The sequence below is a fragment of the Pan troglodytes genome, chromosome 6, assembly GCF_028858775.2.
Source record: "Pan troglodytes isolate AG18354 chromosome 6, NHGRI_mPanTro3-v2.0_pri, whole genome shotgun sequence".
NCBI classification, from domain to species: Eukaryota; Metazoa; Chordata; class Mammalia; order Primates; family Hominidae; genus Pan; species Pan troglodytes.
In genome coordinates, this window is record NC_072404.2 from 13298868 (window position 1) to 13321599 (window position 22732).

A 22732-nucleotide genomic window follows, 5' to 3' on the forward strand; every position below is an offset into this window, starting at 1 on the left:
GCCTTAGTCAGGGCTCACTGCTAAGCAGCATCAGGCTACAGCCCTAAGTGAAGTAAAAGCTTATCTCATTTCTGATAAGATGGGATACGTGGCAGTTTTGATTTTGGTGCTTTCCTATGATGGGAGGCTTCAGGACCTGGTTTCACCCAGGATGGAGTGTAGACACAGCATAACCCTGAGGGCATAAGGAGAGGCAGGAAGCCAGATAAGTTATAGTCGGTAAGGATTAATTAAACACAACCCAGGTGAGAATGAGGAAGTAGTTCCCAGATAACAAAGTGGAGAAAACCCGGCCCCAGGCCTAAAGACGTGGCAGCAATAACCTAACAGCATGTGTGAACTGAGCTCATGTTGGTGACAGGACCTGTGGTTTGGCGTAGGTTTATTCCCTAAGCAAACTCATGCAAAACTGTGTACACAGCACTACTACCTTTTAACCATAGAATTTAAAGATTAAGTATGAGATTGGTGTTGTTTATGAGAAAGCAGAGTGTTGCTGTATTTTCTTTCCAGGGCTTGTACAATATGGGCAACATGCCTATTTGGCCTTTGCTTGGATACTCAGCCCGAGAGATGAACAACTGCTATTTAAAAGACCTGCTGTAGAAGCTCTAGACATTGTGTGATAAAACTGGAGATTTAACACACATTCTATGAGTTCTGCTCTTGACTAAGCTTACTCTCTCTACACAGAAGTAGGCAGTTTAATTTCAACACAGGATTTTCACATTATCTTAAGCTCCTACTGTCTCCTACTGACTAAGAATTTCTGCTATTTGAAAAGGAGTTTATTTTGAATGTTCCCACAGTTTTAGAATCAATCTTAATCATCCAGAGGTGAATAACTCAGTTTCAAAGCTTAAGCATGGTAAAAAAAAAAAAAATATATATATATATAAAAATATATGTAAAATAAAAAACCAGCTTATGACGGGGGCAGCAGTGGAATCGGAAAAAAAGAGAGTGAACCGATAAGAACAACATCATCAACATATTAGAAGCAGAAGAGGGAATTTTTTAGAATTACATAGTAACGTTTAGATGCCAAATTTGTCTACTGAGACATGAGAGACCCTGAGAGTCCCACCATGCTGGACAAGCTTGTTGCTGCTGACGCAGAAACAAAGTGACATGCAGAAGGCTATGAATTCCAGTAACACAGACTCAGGGCCTAGAATAGAGGTTCTCACCTTGGCTGCTCAGGAGAATCCCTTGGAGAGCTTTGAAAACCACAGCACTCACACTCTACTCCCAGAGATTCGGATTTCGTTCCTCTGGGAAAGGGCATTAGTACTATCCAAAAGCTCCCTAGGTGATTCCACTGTGAGCTAAGATTGGGAAGCCCTGGGCTACCATGGAGGATACAGGTGAGGAAGGTAAGGGAAGGAGGGAGGGGGAGGGAAGGAGGGAGGGGGGGAGGAAAGGAGGGAGGGGGGAGGGAAGGAGGGAGGGGGGAGGGAGGGAGGGAGGGGGGAGGGAGGGAGGGAGGGTGGGGAGAGAGAGAGAGAGAGAGAGCGAACAACTGAGTGTAAATTCTCCATTCAATTCACAAAGAGGGGAAAGCAACAAATCATAGAACAGTTCACTTTTGCACCAAGCAATTTATATAATGTTTAGTATTTGCTAAAGTATTGTACTCATACCATTCTTACACTTCCAGATGATGTCTCTAAACACTGGATGCCATTTAACTGCTAGGCTCACAATAAATCTATTTCATAATAGCCATTTTTGTGTTATCTACAACCTCTTCTCCCAATCACTCTGGTGAAATCAGAGGTGACTCCAGCACAAACCTATTCACTTACTTTAATTCCCTGTGATCCATAGCCAGGGGGGCCAGGAGGGCCAGGCAAGCCTTTCTGCCCAGTATCACCCTGTTAGAAGATGGGGAGAATTTGAAGACAAAATGTAAGAAGATCAAAGAAGAAACAATGTTAAGTATTACTACTCTCAGCTGCATTCTTACTTCAGTCTGACCAGGACTTTCATGCTGCCTATAAGCTACTTCCTATTTTACTTAGAGTGCTTCCCCAATATTTTTAAACCACAGAATTCTATGCAAACAAAACCTTAAATATAATCCAAATAAAAATTAAGCAGTAAGCAGAGCTGCTGGGCCTAAGCAGAAATAGAGGCCCAGGGCCTCATCTGCTTGGGCCCCCTTCACTGCCCTACCACCAAGCCCAAGAACACCAGGGCTGCCCTGCACCACATATGAAAACCACTGACATGTGGCTCCACATAGCCTTAAGATGTTGCTCCATTTCAGTATAAGGTGTGATTTCACTGGGGTTGCAGTTAAAGATTCAGTGGATATCAATGTCCAAAATTTTAGGAAAATATGTAGATGAAGCTATAAGCAAGTGTAGCATTTCCCAGTATCTGTTCATAAACTGAGCCCATGTTTCTTTGGAAACACTTTGTGGTGGAATAAGATTGGAAAATAGCATGCGCTTTCCCTTGGAGATCTCCAGTGCACACTAATATAGTAGACTAATAGCTCTAACAAGTCCCACAATAAAGAAATTAGTGTAACGTTGCTTATCCCAGAAGTTCCTAAATTAACATTGGATGGAAGAAGCCTTCAGAAATGCTGGGTTAATATAAGTTATTGTATAAGTCAGTCTTTTACTTTCCAGTATTAAAAAAGCTTGACTTTTTCTGATTATAAGAGGAATACCTGCCCATTGCAAAAAAAAAAAAAAATTAAACAGAAATAAAGATGACATGAACAAGAAAAATAGACCCATCTTCCCATCACCCAGTGATAATGACTACTAACATCTTGAGGGGATCTTCATCCATTTAAAGTGATCTAGAAGGTTCAAAAATAGCATACCGCCAAAACTGAGTTGATGGACAAAACAGAGATAAACTGAGAATCTTGGTAATTCTGGGATGCTCAGTAAAATCTTTGACTCATACAGCCTTTTCCCTCTCCTCTCTGAGAATGGGCTCTAATTCACTTCTGTGCATTTTCGGCATGAATATACCAATTCAAAATTTGAATTTGTGGTGGGTGGTTCATTGACATCTATTTTCCCTATTGAACATGCTTGCTACTTCTTTACCCTACTTTCGAACAAATCAAAGAAAGTTGTTGAGCAAGTGAATGAATAATTAAAACTAGGTTTCTCAAACTCAGCACTATTAACATTTTGAGCTGAGTCACTCTTTCTGATGGGAGGCTGTCCTGGGCATTGTAGAACGGTTGGCAGCATCTCTGGACTTGATCTACTACAACCAAAAAATGCCCCTAGACATTGCCACATGTTCTCTGAAGCCAGGGAAGGGAAACAAAGTCTCCCTCTTTGAGAAACACTGGATTAAAAGAATAAAAGGATGAATAACCACCAAACTGAAGGAGACAGAAAGGAGGGAAACTGGGCCAAAAGAAGTTGCTCTCATCTTCTCCAGGGACAATCAGTCTAGACCCTTGTACTGCCACCCTGCCAGCGTAGCTGTGGCACAAAGGGCACAATGACACATTAGCAGGTGACCTGTTAAAAAGCCACCTGAGGCACCTCTGCCAAAGTAAAGATGTGCTTCTTGACGACGGCACAGCCTCTAAGAAACCCAGAAATGTTCTGAGCACTTCGCAATTAAAAAGAGGCTGACTTGCTCATTTCTTTTGGGGGAAGTGAATGGCTTTATAAACTCGAATGTTCTATTTTACTGAACGTTCACCTGATATGAAAAATAAGACTTTTCATCAGTCACCAAGAAAAAAATAAGTCAACACCAAGATGAACACTTATTATGAAGTTACTGTTCCCTTGTTTGTCACTGATGATATCTGACCCTCACACAAAGCACTGGGCTGAGGACTCACCTTTGGCCCTTGGGTTCCTACGCCCCGAGGCCCAGAAGGACCTGGAGGGCCTCTGACCCCAGGCTCTCCCTGAAAAGACACAACAAATAACGAGTTACTAATTTTTTAAAGACTTTATGATTTTTTCAATATATATATTTTAATATCAAAAACTTCTTGAATGTGACTAAGGTATTAATTGAACCCTCTTCTCCTAGATCACTTTTCTATTACCACCTAGGCAATCTTCAAACCAACAGATCCAGGTCCATTTCAAATTAATCAAGTCAATTAACTTCTTGGCAACATTAACTTTTTTCAGAACTCTCTTCTCTAGAATTTGGAAAAGTAATTACAAGTATTGTGAATAGAGGATGGAAGAAGAGACAAGAATAAAAAACAACCATTAAGAAATATAATCATATCCTGAGCTAGTTGCTTTTATCATTGTATGCAACAAAGATTATGCTATTTGAGTTATGATGTTTCTGCCACCTCATTAACTGGAACTGCAGGGTAAACTCTAAAAAGGATTTTCAGCTTCACTAAGGCATGACAGCTTCATAGCTGGCAACTATTACCAGAAAATTGGTGGCACCTGATGAGGGTAGGTGACGCCCTGTGGCTAGACCTACTAGAGATGCTAATGATGGGAAGAAGGAGAGAAATAAAAATTGCTTCATTAGCCACCTTCTGTATTCCCAAGACTATGCCATGTACGTTCATATATGTTATTTGATATAATTTAGTACTCACAATAATCCTGCATTATAATGATGTCTAGTTTATGTAACTTCTCTGAACCTCGGTAAATTCATCACATATGTAGAAAATAATATCTACATTTCATAGGGCTCAGAATTAAGTGAGACAAAGCTTGTGTTTCTATCATGATTTTTACCACAGAATAGGCACTTGGTATATGTCAGCTCCACTCACCTATTTTATTAAAGTGGAAGCTAAGGTTTGCCCAAGTCTGCACAGCTATTAAGGTGCAGGGCTAGAAGGATGTAGAAAAACAGGAACCCTCATAATTGCTGGTGCAGCCACTTTGGAAAACAGTTTGGTGGTTTAAGGTTCAACATAAATTTGCCAAATGATACACTCATTTCACTCCTACATATACACCCAAAGAAAATAAAAATGTATGTCCACTTAGAGACTTGCATATGAATGCCCTTAGCAGCATTATTCATAATCATCCAAAACTAGAAACAGCCTAAATGTCTAAATGCCCATCAACTGGTGAATGGACAAACTGCTGTAAATTCAGCAATAAAAAGGAATAAACTATGAATAAATGCCATAACATGAATGAACCTCAAAAACATTATTACTGATAAAAGAAGCCAGATATATGATTACGTTTATAAATAATATCCAGAAAAGGTAACTCTATAGAAACAAAAAGTAGATTAGTCACTGCCAGGGGCCAGGGACAGCAACATGGATTAACTATAAATGGTCGTGAGGGATTTTACTGGGGGGATAAAAATGACCTAAAACTGATTTATGGTGATGGCTGTATAGCTTAGTAGCAAATTTACTTAAAGAACCATTGAATTTTATACTTAAAAAGGATGAATTCTAGAATGTGTAAAATATGCCTGAATAAAGTAATAAAGAAAAAGAAGAACCAGGGTCAGGCTTTGAACTATCACCTAAGACCTTTGACTTAGGTCCTGTTTTGCCCATATCCTGTTACCAGCTAAACAGCTTCCAGCTTCCAACACTGCAAAAACCATAAATTACAAGAAACGTTGAAGTTGTTCATTCAGGAAAACAGTCCATCTTTTAATTTACTTTCTACTTATAAACTCTAAAATACTTCCAGATAACACAAGCCCTTAAAAGGACGGGGGCCACTTTAAAACTGTACTTTATTACTGACTTAATTCTTTTAATATCTACTTTCATAATTATGTATTTCTATTTTGCTTACAGACCACTTTTATTATACTGTCTCCATCTGTTCCACTTAGTACTTAGCTGCTTCTAAGGCTACGGGTGCTAATTATCTCTTTAACACCTCTCTCCTACTGACTCCCATCTTTGAGTGTCCCCAAGTTCCTGCTGGCTGAAAGGATCACTCCAACATCAAGGGCTCCAAGTAGAGAACATGAAAACCCTGTAGTACATACATTTCCATTAGCACTCCTTTCTTGAGTACCTATGAAGTACTTTCAAAGGGAGAGTGTGTAAGTTCACTGCCTGAAGTTCTCCAACTACACCTGACTGATTCATACACTTTGCTACATCTTAAAAGGACATGTCTTTTCTCTTCCAAACATTTTGACACTCTCCAACAAAACAAGGAAGCATAGTTAAGTAAATCTTACCCAAAATCATTGAGCAAAGAGGAGTATTATTTTTGATAAAACATTCAATGATTTTGGGTTTTATCAAAAATAATACTCCTCTTTGCTCAGTCACCCCAACCCACCCCAGATTTGGTGGCTTCCTCTCATTCATTTCCATTCACCTGTGCCCTTCCATGATGAGGTGAAAAGGTTAGGAAGGATATGGCCAGGTTGGGCGCAGTGGCTTACACCTGTAATCCCACCACTCTGGGAGGCCGAGGCGGGTGGATCACAAGGTCAGGAGTTTGAGATCACCCTGGCCGATGTAATGAAACAGTGTCTCTACTAAAAATACAAAAATTAGCCAGGCGTGGCGGCAGGCACCTGTACTCCCAGCTACTGGGGAGGCTGAGGCGGGAGAATCACTTGAACCCGGGAGGCAGAGGTTGCAGTGAACCAAAACCGCGCCATTGCACGCCAGCCTGGGTGACAGAGTGAGACTCTGTCTCCAAAAAAGAAAAAAAAAAAAGGAAGGATATAGCCAGACACCATGTGCCTCCTGCTGCGATACATTAGAGAATACACCACCCTACCTATCAATATTCTGGCCTAGAAAAAACTGAACCTGGATGTAAACACGTCTCTAGACCTACCAGCTTTGAGTGTCCCCAAGTTCCTGCCGGCTATTACTACCAGCTTACAGTAATAGACGGAAGAGGGAGAAACACGTTACACAACACCATGAGGATATCATCAGCAAATCCGCGAGTACAAATAACACATGCACTAACTGCGAGCTAAAAACAAGGGAGGAGTCTACTTTGATTAAAAGAGATTTAAGAGCTAATTCAATCAAATGCAATGTGTGGGCATGATTTGGATCCCAATCCAAACAAACCAATTGCAGCAAATGGGTAAGACAAGCTTGGAAATGTGAATGCTGGATATCTGCTATATTAAGGAATCGTTCATTTGTTTTAGGTTGGATAATAGTATTGCACTCAAGTTTTTAAAAAAGAGTTCTTACATTTGAATGACAAATGCTAAAGCTTTATATGGGTGATGTCTGAGGATTGCTTCAGGATAATGTGGTGAGGGGAGGAGTGAAGAATATAGCTAAAACAAGATCAACTATGTGTTGATAATTGTTAAGGAAGTGTGATATGTAAATGAGAGTTCATTTCACTAGTCTTTCCACTTTTGTGCATGCTTAATTTTCATAATTGTTTTAATACAATTTTTAAAAATCCATAAATAATATCCAGCAAAAGTCTCTCCAGTGAACCTGAGATAGTGTTGCTGTAATAGACCCCCTTAATAATAATTCATGATTTTAAAGATATTAAAACTGGGCAAAGGGGAGGAGCACACAGGTAGATTCAACATCATTAGAATTTACATCTGTTGTGTGTATTCTTGGGATGTACCAAATGTTACATAATTTTTTTTTAACATAGGGATACGGAGAGAAGGCAAGATTTTTTTTAACAAAGTAGTATGTTTTAAGAAAAAATTTGACACTGTAGTATTTAATTCATGATTTTTTTGTGTGAGAATGTTAGCTAAAACCTCCCCTCAACTAGTATTAATCATACTAATATCCACACATGGGAAAGCAAGCGGGAAAAGCAGTTAAAATAGGTCCACAGTTTACCTCAGGCCAGCCTTGTCAATGCTCAGTGTTGCTATTCATTCTCTCCTTCACAGTCTCCCTTATTCACTTCCCCCTAACCCTCAACCTTTGGGAGTATCTGAAGGCCAACTGCAGTAGGACAGCTGACCCTGTAGATACCTTACTGTTCTCTCTGTCCCGCAGCCTCAGCCAATGAATTTAAGATGTGTTCCATATCATCTGTGGTCCTTCAGTGTTCACCTAAAACAAACTGTCCATCCTTATACATATAATTGTTGACATATAGCTATGTTTCACATATCTAAATAATCTTTTGTATCTTTCAAACTACGGGAAAATAATGACTTATAGCAATGCTTTTGTGAATCTAATAGACTTTAAATCAAGTCTTAACATTCTGCAGATATTAGAATTGGTCTGTAACACGGCATGAGAGTTGTTCCTCAGTGTATATGTACCATACTTGGATAGATGGGAACATTAGGCATCTAATGTTCTGAGAATCCACAGAAGTAGTGTCTCTCCACTATGGTGGGGTCTTTGAAAATGATCTTTTGTGGTTCCATGGGCCACGTGTCCATGTTAGGCCACCACACCAGGTAAATGTGAGCAAGAGAATTGCGGACAGGTCTTGCTTGGCCATTTGACGGCACTGGTTTTGTCATAAGGCAGCACCATAGGTACCTAAGAAGTGCGTTGACCTGTGATATTTTCAGATACACAGTTTATTGTCAGTGGATACAGCAACATTCACAAATAAAGGAATTACAACAGGTTCTCGCATAGCTGGACATAGCTTCCCACGCAACAGCTGAGGGTTGTTGGAGCCTGCAGAGGGAGCCCTTGTATTAGGAGATAATGAACAGACGTGTGAGCAAATTCTAGAGTCGCCATTGGTAACAACATCTATCACTTTCCTAAGATGACAGTCTTAGCCTTATCCCTAACCCCTGCACCCACTCTCTCAAAAGAAGAATAATGGACTGTTTAGATGGCATACCACTTCCTCTTGGCCCGCAAAAGGGATTCTAGATGGGAGATACTACTTTCATTTTCACAGGAAATGGCCAAATTCAGGACTGTCTGCAGTATTTGTGCATATGAACTTAACAAATGATTCAGTGAAGACTACCTAGACCATAACCTTGCAGAGTGGATAATTTTAACTCCTTTAAAAATACACATCATCTTATGATAGTTCTAAAACTCACACATTGAAGCTTTCCCTTTTTAAATGAAAGAAGAAAGAGGAGAGCAAACACATTCATTCATTTTCTCATTAGTAAATCTTCACTTTGGTTAATATTAAAACTATTATAATAAATAATAAATAAAAATAATACTTATTAAGTTTATTATGCAGCAGGAACTTTTCATTCATTATCTTACCTGATCTTATCAACATCAACTTATTCCATTTTACAGATAAGGAAACTGAGGCTACAGCAGGATACATGACTTGCCAAAAACCAGGCAGTCTGAAGCAATTCAAACCCAGGTATGACTCCAGAACCCATCTCCCATTTTGATGTTGACTGGGACTAGATGCAAGACGCTAACTTTTCCATAGACTTTCTTCCAGCTGTCACTTAATGCAAAAACCTCAGCTGTTGGGCTGTGAAACTGTAAAAGTCCTTTCCCTACATTGCCAGTCACACCCTCTTCAAGGAGAAGAACATCCTGGATTACAAGATTCATCCTGTATTACACAGGTCCCACACGACCTGCACAAGGATCCAGCCCTCTAAGTCTTCCCGTCCCATTTTCCCTCCATTGCTAATCCTTGGTTTTGTGGTTTACTCCAATGTGTTAATTGACTTCATTCCAGATCTCCTACCTATACCAGTTCTTAATCTCTCTTCTTATCCATCCTACAATGTGTGTGATTTGGCAGCGTGATGCATAAAATGGCTACTACCACTAATTATATTTTAATTTGTTAGAATTCATAAAGATGTTTTACATACATTAGTCTATTAATTTATCATAATAAACCTGTGAAGTAGGCATTATTATCCCAAATCACAGATAAGAATGCTAAGCCTCAGGGAGACTAAACGACTTGCTGAGGTCACACAGCTAATAAGTGGCAAGGTTTCAAGGTGGAGCAGTGACAAGGAAACAACCCACTATACCTTATGAGTTTTCTAAAAATATCAATATAATATTTGAGGAAATAATCAGCCCATTAGATTATTTTCCTCCCCCTTACTCCCCCACACACTAATGAGGCTTTAATCATACTCTCTCCCTTTGTGCCAGCTAAGTTCCTGCCACTCTTTGAGAAGAAGGTGGAAGCAAGATATACTTGTTCCAAAAGTGATTTCATGCTTTTCTACTTTGGGGACAATAAAAGCAAATTAAATTCACTGTGAAAGAATCAGCCTCTTAAGGATGTTCCAAGGAATGGTACTCTAAAGATTCTGCTAAATGATGAAACTGAGGAATGACTGGGTTTTAAAATAAGGTAGAAGTCAAAGTGATGATAGCAGCTGCCTTATGTTTCTTTCTTTCCGGTTTTTAAATAAAATTAAGATATAACTACTCCAACTACCACAAACATAGGCAGAACTCTGGAATGACTTACATAATTCCACCTATGTCATGTGTTAGGACCTCTAGAATACCTCACTCGTGGTAGCCAGAATGTCAATGGAAGTTTTAGAGGCTTTTTTCTAAGTATATGCACATATTGGCAATGTGTATTGATTACTAAATGACCGTTGTCATATGACTCAGTCATTTCTCAATGACACCCTTTAATATGAATAGGAAGATAGTACCAACTGTCAGCATGATCATCATGGGGATGAGAAAATAATTATACAAATGCTAGAAAACAAAGTTCTCAAATTGCTACATTTCCTCTCAAGTATTTTTTCACCTTTAAATTTCAAAGTATTTAAAGTATTTTCAATTACTTGAATCAATTTATCTCCTAAAACTTTAATATTCACCCCAAAACAGTTGTATCTCATAGTCCCTGACAATTTTAAAACTTCTTATTTTTTCCTTTTCTCAAAATCATCTCATCAAAGATAAGCAAATGATGGCCTTTTGCCAAGAACTTCATTGGAGAGGAAGAGTCTTTCTTATTTAGCTTGGTTAGAAACCTTGAAAACAGAAATATTGATACTGCCCCTTACAACAGTGAGAAGAGCAGGCTGTCTTGTACTAAAACTGAATATAATTTTCCACTGGGAGAAAGTTCCTCCAAGTCTGCATGATCAAAAATAACAGTATGTTTATGGTGATGTGGGCAATGAATGTTAAGGGGATTTACCATGTGTCTCCAGGGCTGAAGGAAAAGTACGTACATACTCATAAGAAGAGAAATACAAAGCTAGGAAAACAGCAAGGAGAGATGAAAGCAATATTGAAAGTCATGAGGTGGACTACTAGAGTGCAGCTCAGATTTTAGAGATCAGGCATATAACTGCATTGGGGAGTAACCTTTTCCTGGTCTTGGATATGACCCTTTCTGAAACCTCTGGGTCAAACTGCCTAGGGTGTAAACTTTGTATGGCTCTGGCTTTAATTAGTTCTGTTTTGGGCTGATTGTCCAGGCTGAAGCAATTTTGCAGTCATATTATAGGGAGGTGGCTTTCTTCAAGTCCACTTTGGAATTACATGCCCTTAACTTCATTAAGTCTGTATCCTAGGCCAGCCCTCCTTGTTGGGCACTGTTCAAAAATGGAGTTCCTTGTCCAGTCTATGTCTGCCAATGGAATTCACACATTCCTAATGTATCTCTGTGTGAATCGGTCCTCTGTTCCACCAATGCCTGTTGGTGGAGTGTACATATGTGAGCCATTGCAGAGAACAGAGGGGCAATTCAGATGCTGGGAACATTTTTAGAATAATGATACTCAGTGGAATTCCACATAGACTTGCATTTTATGGCTATGGGTCACTTTTGTCAAATAAAGCATGTATTTACAATACTCAAACATTTAAAGTTACTGAAAAATATTTAACTCTTTTGGGTTTGGGGTTTATGCTTCTCTTTAATGTTTATATAATTTAAGTTTTGACAATAGAAAAGCTAGGCTGAAAGGGGAAACAATCCAACTGCACACAAAACAGTGCCTAGATAGAAGACGGACAGCATAGGAGATTGAGCATCTGTGGATCAGGGTAAGTCATGCTTTCTGCTCTGATTTATTCATCCATTTAGTTTTTCATTCATTCATCCATATCCATAGCCCCTCTCATATACAAAACAAATATAGTATCAAAAATGTTTCTATTGTAAAGAGGCAAGTTGCTCAACCTTCTGGTTCTTCATTTCTTCATCTATAAAACAGGGGGACTGTTAAAAATGTCATCATATTCTGGAAATATTTAGGTAATACGTAATCATGACAATGATAATAGTAATTATACCTGTAATAACAACAACAATCCAACAAGTCTTTTCTGCCAACAGACTTATGCCAACAACTTGATGGTTAAGAGGTCCTAACCCCAAATCCAGGTTAGATCTCCTCTGTGCAAAGATCCGGCTAAGTTCAACCACTCCAAGGCTTTGGAGTGAGTCATAGCTTTTTCTGTGATGATCCAGCTCCCTGAGAGGGCCTGAAAAAAGCTAAGAGACGGGCATGGTAGGCTGTACCTGCCCTTAGTGAACTCAGGAGAGCCACGTCTTATATTCCTTTTCTATGAGGCCAGAAATAAACTCTTATATCAAAGACATCAGGAAATCAGCCCTTATGCTACATGTACCTTACAAAGCTTCGGGGGTGAAAACACAGGAACAGAGTTATCTGCAGCTCCTCAAAGAGAAATGAGACGTATGGCATGTTTGCCCTCAAATCACAAGAAGTGCCCTTAATATCTAAGGCTCCAGTGAAGAAAAGCAGGCAGTGATGGGTGGGGCTTGGAGCTTGGTTTCCCCATCAACGAGCCAGGAGATTGGATCCAGGAGTGAGGACACTGGATGAGCACTTCCCACTTAGCAAGTAACCAAATTATCAGTTCCTCTTCCCAGCATGTTTCAAAGGTGAGTTTAAAATCGATATCTCCTCTCTCCTTCAAAGTTGTAGTTTTTACAAGAATTTTAGAAATATCTCAGAAGGTCTTGCCGAATTTGAATTAAATTCAAGGTAATTGTATCCAGAAGGACAATAACCACTGATGTTGTAGGGAATTTTTCCACTTGGAAAAGAGCCACGGAGAACCACAAGGGTGCTAGATGTCAGGGACTGCTTTTTATATGTTTTGAAACACAGAAGCTTTGAGTTTAATGTCTGTGTCATACGCTAAACACATGTGACCTTAACTAAACAGCACCAAAACCCACCATAAATTCATCGTCAACCTTAATGGTTTCCTCATTTCAAAACACATTTGTTTTGTAAGTTAATGCCCTAAGGCCACAATTTTAAGGCGACTACACAAAGCTTAAATGAAAAACATATCAGGATCCATATGGCTCTACTACCACACACACATATATACAGTTTCACTGTCATTTTAACTCAAAAGGGGAGAAATTTTGCACACATTTGGGTCCTCTGCTTCCGCTGCCATGGACAATTTTTGGTATTTTCAGAATTTCCCGTACTTTACCAAGCAAGAAGGGCAAAGTTAACTGGAATTATCTTCCTTTCTTTGCCAGTTTCTGTCTATGAATCTCCCTCTCTCTCTCTCTCACACACACACACACACACACACACACACACACACACTCTCTCTATCTCTCTCTGTGCTCTGTGTGTGTGGGGGGGGGAGGGGGTGTGTATGCGTGTGTGTTTCCAGAAGTTTTCTTCAGAAAAAAAGGCCACATAGAAATTTTGAAGCCCCTGTAAAAAAGGAGAGATGATTTTTAAAGTTACTTAGAAGCTGGTATTTTCTTTTAGACTTTCCTTTATTTTCAAGTTTATGATCCAAGTTCCCTTGATTCTAAGACCAGCTCACCCTCCTAATGTCTCCTTCCAGGGCTAGAGAAATTCTGAACAACACAATTTCCATGGGAAGAGACAAGAAGCAATGGAAGGAAGGAAAAGCAGGTGAGAGGGAGGCGTGCAGACAGGTAGGTCCTACCTAGTGCTCTTCTCCCCGGGCTCTGCCTGCAGCTGGAAGCAAACCATGGACTGCCGCTTCCACTCAGCCTTCCGTGTGGGCTCACTCAGACAATGGGAGTTTCACTTAAGACACATCTTCTGGCAGCATATTAGCCATTTCAAAAAAACAATAGGCAAGATGAAGTTTTGAACCCTTTGTTTCTTATCTTTTTCCCCCTAAAATGTAGACGAAGGCAAATACAGGGGACTTTTGGAGGAACATGGCATATGCAATCATTTAGTAAATGTTTTAGTCTGTATCTTAGATAATCTGACACAGTGAAATATTCATAAGAATTGGGTTTTTTATGTTCTTTTTTTTTGAAATGGAGTTTCGCTCTGTCGCCCAGGCTGGAGTGCAGTGGTGTGATCTCAGCTCACTGCAACCTCCACCTCCCGGGTTCAAGCAATTCTCCTGCCTCAGCCTCCTGAGCAGGTGGGATTATAGGCGTGCACCACCACGCCCAGCTAATTTTTGTATTTTTAGTAGAGACGGGGTTGCACCATGTTAGCCAGGCTGGTCTCAAACTCCTGACCTCAGGTGATCTGCCCACCTCAGCCTCCCAAAGTGCTGGGATTACAGGCATGAGCCACCACACCTGGCTAGTTTTTTAAGTGTTCTTTATCTGTGCCTAAGTGCCTGTATTTATTATTATTGCTCAATGTAAAGCAGTAACATAATAGTATAATTTAATATAACATCATGTCTAGTTATATAAAAAATTCATAATAATCTACTCTGTGAAAATGTAAATGATCATCTGTTTCCATTGGAATACACACATTCTAGTATATATTTAACATATTTTATTTCATGTTTTATTTTACATAGAAATAAGCTTCTACTTCCCTAAATATTCAATATACAAGTTTTTACCATTGTTTCACTCACAGCATAAGATACGAGGTTTACCTATTGAATTTCTCTTTCTATTTTTTTTTATTTTAGTATTTTGACAGGTGCTATGCCTTAAAGAAAAAAGAATACATCAGTACCCAAATTTGGTGCAGTTTATTGATACAGTTGAGGCTTATTCAAGGATCTGATGTAGTCCTCAGTCAGACCAAGCCAGATCCTTCATCGAAGCACCTTGGGTTTGTCCTGTCTGTACAGTGTACACAGCACTTCCAGATACATCCTCATTGGACTCTCATCATTACCCCCAGAAGCAGAGATGAGGCAGCTATCAAGATTCCCTTTTAAAGATGAAATTTAGTGCCATGGGTCTCCAATCTTTTATTCCACCTGGGAGAGGGCAAAGAGGCACTTCTAAATTTTGTGGCAGGGGCAAAAACCAAGGGGAGAAGTTGGCATTAAGCACATACAACATCTTTTCTCTCTAATGACCTGGAAACATTCAAAAAACTAAGTAAGTAGATATATTTCAAAGGAAAAATTCTCCCTTTAGGGTAATATTGATCATTTATTCATTTTCCATTCATTCAACAGGTTGTAGAGCTCCTACTGAATGGTACACCTAGTTCTGGTGACATGAAGTTAGGAGGGAACAAAGCAAGAAGCCTGCCTCCAGGAAAACCTTCACTCTCATGGAATATGCAGAGAAATAAACGAGGAAGATGATCTCAGAAAGTGATACACGCTACATGGAAAACATACAGAGGGGTTGGGGTAGTAATGCTTTCTGTATGGGTGGTCGGGGAGGTGAGATTTGAGCTAAGCTTTTAATAATCAGCCATCCTGGCGAGTCCCTGATGCAGGAATGAGCTGAAGTAGGACAGGCCATTTTGGCTGAATGTCGGCAGCCAGGGAGAAATGACAGAAGCTGCAGTCGGGGCATGAAGGATCTTCAAGGCCATGGGAAGTGTTCAAAGTCTGAAAGAGAAGCCACCAGGGTGTTTCTAGGAAGGAATGGTGTATGCTCTGATTTACGGTTTTAAAAGACCACTCTTCCTGCTAAGTTATAGGAGGACAGAGGTGGAACAGAGGGAAGACCAATGAAGAGGCTATTTTTACAGCCCACGTAAGAGATGACATAGTCTGCCTGGCAGAAGCAGAAAGAAAAAAAGGAGCCAGAGTTGAGATATATTTTGGCGGTAGCATTGACAGGATTTACCAAAGGACTAGGTGTGGAGGAAGGAGAGGGAAAGGAAGGAACAAAGGATGATGCTTAATCCTTCTGGCTTGAGCATGGAAGAGCCATTTGCAGGGTTATGGGGCAAAAATCAAGGATCTTATTTTGGATTATTTTAAATTAGAGATGTTTGTGAGAAGCCCAAGAGGGGATACATGGTAGGAAATTAGATACATGAGACCAGATTTTAAGGGAGAAAAGATAGGTATTTGGAAGTCATCAGTGTGTGGACAGTGGTTAAAGCCATGGGGCTGGACGAGAGTATCTAGGGAAAGAGTATGGCTAGAGGAGAGAGGAGATCTCCGACTTGAACCCTGATCTTGGTATAAGAAGAGGAAGCAGCAAAGGAATGCGAGTTGCTATCAGAGAAGGAGGACCCAAACCATAAAGTTAGTCTACATGTTCAGATTAGTTCCCCAGGAAGTCTATAGATAAGGGCAAATAACTTTATCAATTATTTCAGACACCTCTACTCTTCTAGCTGATAAAAAATTTTATTTTTACCAAAGTCACCTACCTATAGGTGCACTCTTAGAAGCTAGTACGTTGCCTACTTTAAAGTCTTACCTTTGCTCCCGTGTCTCCCACTCCACGTAAACCCATCGGCCCAGGGGGTCCTGGTAATCCACGAGGTCCCTGAGATGACACAGTAAGGGAGGGAGTGAGCATCCTTGTAGTATGCAACACTCAAAAAGGAGGGAGGGAAGAAAAAAATGTCCCACTTACAGGCACACCAGGATAGCCATCACCTTTGAGTCCTGGAGCACCCACTGGTCCCCGAGGGCCTTGGACACCCTGGGTAAATTCCAACATCAGTGATATCATGAGACTCAACTATAAAACACCTGGTCAAACTTAAGCATAACACCAGCTCAATATGCCAACGGTCGATTTCTAACCCGGGAGTTAGAAAATGACTTATTGCTAATATTTTAATTCTTAAAATTATAAATTTTTAGCGCATCATAAATCAAGAAGAAGTATAAAAAAGAAAATTTATTAAGCACAATGTGAGAAGAGTAGAAAAGAATACATAGCAAAATTTTGAGTGTGGGATAACTACAGTTTCCTATTGCTGCGTTAAATCTATTGTCTTCATTAATGGGGCCCGAATTATACAGGGAATAAATAAACCCAGATGAAAATAAAAACACATTAATTTTTCAAAAACAAGTTATGAAGGGATAGAGTTTGTGATTCATATCTTGAGACCTAGGAAAAAGTTGTAAATATTGTTTTCCAGTGATGACCTTAGGCATCAAACACTTTTAGTAGCGGCCCTTAGTCTCCTACAGAAAGAGCAGGGAGGGGTGATTATTGTCCTTTAGACAACAGAGTTTTCTAAGACTTATAACTGTCTCACAAACAGAAATCAGAAAATTTCTGACTAAAGTAAAACGGGGGGAGAGAAAAAAATTAAGAAGGATCTTTTAGAAGATTACCTACAAGTGGCCGGGTGTGGTGGCTCAGGCCTGTAATCCCAGCACTTTGGGAAGCTGAGGTGGGTGGATCACCAGGTCAGGAGTTCAAGACCAGCCTGGCCAACATGGTGAAACCCCGTCTCTACTAAAAATACAAAAATTAGCTGGGCATGGTGGCGGGTGCCTGTAATCCTAGCTACTCAGGAGGCTGAGGCAGGAGAATTGCTTGAACCTGGGAAGCTGAGGCTGCAGTGAGAAGAGATCACACCACTGTGCTCCAGCCTGGGCGACAGAGCGAGGCTCTGCCTCATTTAAAAAAAAAAAAAAAAAAAGGTTACCTACAAGTCCATTAAGCTTTTATTTAAAACTTGTAATACTTCTTTTTACAACATATTCCACCTATCTGTTACACCGATCTGTTGTTGATGACTCTTACAACAGCCCTTGTCAATATGCAGCCCTTGTTTTGATAAAGAGCTGCTCATGTTTTAAAATATTTATGGTTTTTCTTTATATTGGGAGGAAACTCTAACAACAGGCAGACCTTTGTTTTCCAAGAATGTAGAAAGAAAGTAGCAGGACTCTTAAGAACTTTCCTCATATGCAAGCAAACTCGGAGATCAAATTGCCATTATTCCAAGTGAAAATACTGCCCAAAGTCCAACTCTCAAAAACTATTCTCAACTATACTCCAATAAATGAATAATTGACTGGGAACAGGGGAAAATTTTTTATATACTCTTTAAGCAATCAGAAACTTTATTTTAAAAACCAGGAATGCAACAGCTGTTATTTCCTATTAAATCTAAAAGGCTGTTTTTATGTGGTTAACTTTCTTAAGAATGATCATCTTTAGGAAATATGTGGCCACTCATAAAAATTTAAACTACTATTCATCATCAACAAAAACTCAAGGTGATTTTTTAAAGTTGAATGAGAGAAAGGAAGCCCATGGTCTTCAGGACAGGTAAATTTGGGTGTATTCCAACTATGGGGAACTGGTCACTTCTCAGAACCAATTTTTTATGCTATTCCAATTACATTTAAGGATGAAGCTCTAAACATCTGCATATGAAACTTGTCCCAAAATAAGTTTTCCACTTATCTCCATGTTTACACAAGGAGAGGGCCAACAACAAACTAAAGCAGTAACAGCTCCCCGGTTGAGTTAAAAGGAAAAGAAAATTGGAATCAAAATTTACTTTTCAGTTTTTATTTCTACAGTCCAAACTTAGAACAAATTGTCAGCAGCTGCTCTTGTTTAACGTCTGACACCACAGTGGAGGGGAAAACCATGAAAACACTCACAGTTTACAAACATCCTTTTTATAGAGATCTTTGTCCTTGCTCCTGCAAAAATCTCAGGTAGCTTGTTACTTCTATTATTAACAGGAAATATCAAGGAGCAAGAGGAGGAGCAGGTTTTTATTTTGGACTCCTTACCATATTTTTATAGATGGAATTTTGCCACTTGGCTTTTCTGTACTGGATTCAAGGAAATGTCCTACAAAGTTATTTACTTCAAAGTGTTTCTCTCATTCAATAGAAATTAGGGTAAAAATGGAAACCTAGTATTTTGAAATCAGCTTTAGGGGGCATCTGGGAGACCCCTGAAGTATTACACAAAATGAAATTAATGTGCTAAAACTTCCGTCAGACCTTCAAAGGTGTGTATGACCCTCCCAAAACTGAAAAACTCATGAACTAGGGAAGAACAACAGAAAGAGTATCATTAGAGTCCAGGGGAGTAGCAAAATGATTGAGTGAAGAGGCAAATATCTTTAAATACCATCACCTATAATGCCTAATAATCATCAACAGAAAACAGGTGAGGCCTATAAACTCTAGCAGCACATTTAATTGGATTGTATTCCTATTGCAAACAGAAGTATAAGTAGAGAGAGATGTATAAATTGGATTGTGAATACACAGCTTCAATCTATCAAAATTGTCACGCAAATATAATTGATCAAGGTCATAGCTGCAGTTTTCACATTAGAAAATTTGCTATTGTCTCCATGAGCTGTCTATATACCTTGTGTTTCTAAAGAGAGTGGTCTACGTAGTTTGGGTTACCTTGGGATCTGTGGGAAGTAGATGAACAGTTCGTCCAAGTTTGCCCAAGATTTTCCCAGTTTTAGCCCTGAAAGTCATGCGTTCCAGGAACCCCTTCAATCCCGGGCAAACTAAGGCAGCTGTCACTCTAGCAGGGAGGACTGTTAAAGCAATAAAAACAGGGGAGGCTCAAGATTCTCCCTTTACCTTTAAAAAGAACCACTCCAATTTATGTCAGTTTTATACAACAGGTTTTGCATCATATTTTATTTAAAAAATGACTCCATGTTTTCTTCTTTTAACTTTGAAGGTCATCAGTTTAGTACTTGAACCCTTTTATCTAGATAAGACAACTTAGTATGGGAGAATATAAGCAAGTTACAAAGCTACGTAACAACATGCTATTGATTTTAAAAGTGCTAATGATGGGGCCCTGAAGCTTGTCCTCATAAACAGAGATATGCTGGTTGACACCTAGGAATGCTATACATGCTAAATTTTGCTGTGGTGCTGGGTATAGTGTGAGGAGGAAAAATGGTGCTTCGTTGCCATGAAAAACCAGATATGATTACAGAAACCTGGTTTCTTCTTATTTGTCTTTCCCTTTGAAATAACTCAAAAGGATAAATAAAACAGGAAATTTTTATTCAGCAAAGCTTCCAAGCACACATGCTTTTTTGGACAATGTTTTGCAGAATAGATACTTCAGCCACTAATATGTAAATGAAGAGGCCAGAGGCCATTTAATGCCTTGTATCACTGACAGTGCAAAAGAGCATTTTTCAAACAATTGTCTAATCAGCAAAAATTTAACCATAAGAGCTACTTTTTCCCCACAAGTATGAAAAATAAACTACGTGATTGCTTGTTTTTTTAAAAAAGGGAATAGCTATATTCTTACATTTTAGTTAATCAATGTAGAAACCTCACAAGTAGAAAAACCAACTTATGCATTAAATCTACCTTCGTTTATTTCAGATACAGAAGAACAAAAAGAACATGAATAAAGCATACCTTTGGTCCTCGAATAGAAAGTCCAGGTTCTCCCTTAAATCCAGGTATCCCAGGTCCTCCTCTATCTCCCTGTACATTTCAAATAACATTTCACAGGCTACAGTTGTGCGAGAAATCACAAGCACACATAGCAAAAAAAACCATTGGCCACTCTGTAAAGAGCTTAATCTGTCCATCTCAGACCTTGAGATAGTATATTCTTCAAACATATTTGAGGGGACTTTCAAATCCTAAGTAAATAACACCTGTCAGTAAAGACTATTACTGCTGTTGGGAGAAAGTCCATTGAAACAATATGTGGCAATTCAGACTCAAATATTTCGACTTTAAGAATGGCTGAGAATGCTCTTAAAATTGAGTGAAGGCCAGGCACAGTGGCTCACACCTATAATTCCAACACCTTGGGAGGCCAAGGCAGGCGGGTCACTTGAATCCAGGAGTTCAAGATGAGCCTGGGCAACATGGCAAAACCCCGTCTCTACTAAAAGCACAAAAATTAGCCAGGCATGGTGGCACACCTGTAATCCCAGCTATTTGGGTGGCTGAGGCAGGAGAATCACTTGACCCCAAGAAGTGGAGGTTGCAGTGAGACAAGATCGCAGCACTGCACTCCAGCCTAGGGGAAGGAGTGAGACTGTCTCAAAAAATAAACCAGTCAACCAACCTGAGTGGATATCTCTTCGCTAAACTCTTCAATTATAAATCCTGGTAGATTCTTCTGAATAAATGTTCTAAATTCTTACCTGCATTAGGGTTTAGGATTTGGAAGACGTAATGAAGGGTAAAGTGACAAGCTTGGGACCAAGAGCACAAAATCTGGTTTCTAGTCCTAACTCTGCTGCTGGCTGTAGTTTGCTTGTCTGTGAAGTTTCAGAGTTAAACGGAATCATTTCTAAGGCTCTTCCAAAACTAAAATTCTAGTTCACTGGTATCATGATTTTTTTTTCTCCAACTGCCAAAGGGTCAAGGAAAAGAAAATAATCCCCAAGAATATATACCTTTGGCCCAGGTGGTCCAGGAATTGATGTTCCAGGCATTCCAAAAGGGCCCATAATGCCCGGTTCACCCTTAAAAAGAGCAAAATGCTCACTACATTTCAAGCAGAGAAAGCACATATAGAAGCAATATTAAGAAAAGTATAGAAATGTCTGCAGATTTTAAAATTATGTTATGACCTCTATCTGTTTCAAAGACCAATGTGAAAATAATTTGAGCATCTTTTGTAAACCACTGCTAAAGTTATTGACTAGTAAGATTTCAGTGCTTTTAAATAACTATGTTCAATTAATCACTGAATGTTAGGAACATTTTATCTCTTGTGCAGCCTCTTATTAGCTAATAAAAGTTATGCAATTCATGGTGCTTCCCTTTTGTGTTGTATGTTGGGAAGCTCAAAGAGAATTTTTTTTTTCAATATAGCAATTATCTTCAGCAAATGTTTTAGGGTGTACTTCTAGGTTATAACTCTTTTTTCTTTGTTGTTTTATTTTAATGACCAAAGGTATAATAGTCTTCCATTCTATGTTATCTCACATCCTTTTTAAGAAGTAGAACCCCTGTGGGCTGGGTGTGGTGGCTCACACCTGTAATCCCAGCACTTTGGGAGGCCGAGGCTGGCGGATCACTTGAGGTCAGGAGTTTTGAGGCCAGCCTGGCCAACATGGCAAAACCCCATCGCTACTAAAAATACAAAAAAAAAAAAAAATAGCCGAAATTAGCCAGACATGGTGGCATGTGCCTGTAATCCCAGCTACTCAAGAGGCTGAGGCAGGAGAATCACTCAAACCCTGGACGCAGAGGTTGCAGTGAGCTGAGATCGCATCACTGCACTCCAGCCTGAGCAACAGAGCAAAACGCTGTCTCAAAAAAAAGAACCCCTATGATTTTAAAAAATGACATTTTTAATAGAAAATTTTAAACATTTAGTGGGGAAGATGTCTAATATTTAGAGTCTCAAAGACTCAATCTGGAGCAACAGGTAATTCTCCTGTTCCATCTGGATCTAGACAAGTGATTCTCAGATTTTAGAGAGCAGAGGAATTATCAGGAAAGTTTGGTAATGCACAGTTCTGGGTTCAAACTCCAGAGATTCTGATTCAATAGCTCTAGAGGTTGGGGCCCAGGATTATGAAATTTTATGAAGCACCCCTGGTGAAAAACACTATTCCAGAGCAATTGTCACCGCACACCACAAGGTGTTCCAAATGACCCACTGGGATATAAAGAAAATATTACAACTTGTCTCTATGTTTTTATCTCATCAATTAAAATTTCATTTATATAAATTCATAACATATTAGTATGATAGCTTATAAATAGAAATCACAATTAAAAAAT

The 22732-nt window shown here is 39.4% G+C and overlaps 1 protein-coding gene across 5 annotated transcripts in view; it reads right to left on the bottom strand.

Moving 5' to 3' along the window:
- COL28A1 (collagen type XXVIII alpha 1 chain) overlaps positions 1–22732 on the bottom strand; it is a 177025-nt gene that overhangs the window by 59907 nt on the left and 94386 nt on the right. For all 5 annotated transcript variants that reach the window (XM_063815224.1, XM_063815223.1, XM_063815221.1 and 2 more), the window contains 6 exons: positions 21394–21462; positions 20396–20464; positions 16632–16700; positions 16473–16541; positions 3836–3904; positions 1809–1877 (listed from right to left, as the gene is read on the bottom strand). In XM_063815224.1, the coding sequence (XP_063671294.1) occupies positions 1809–1877; positions 3836–3904; positions 16473–16541; positions 16632–16700; positions 20396–20464; positions 21394–21462 (414 nt within the window). The remainder of the gene's footprint in view (positions 1–1808; positions 1878–3835; positions 3905–16472; positions 16542–16631; positions 16701–20395; positions 20465–21393; positions 21463–22732) is intronic.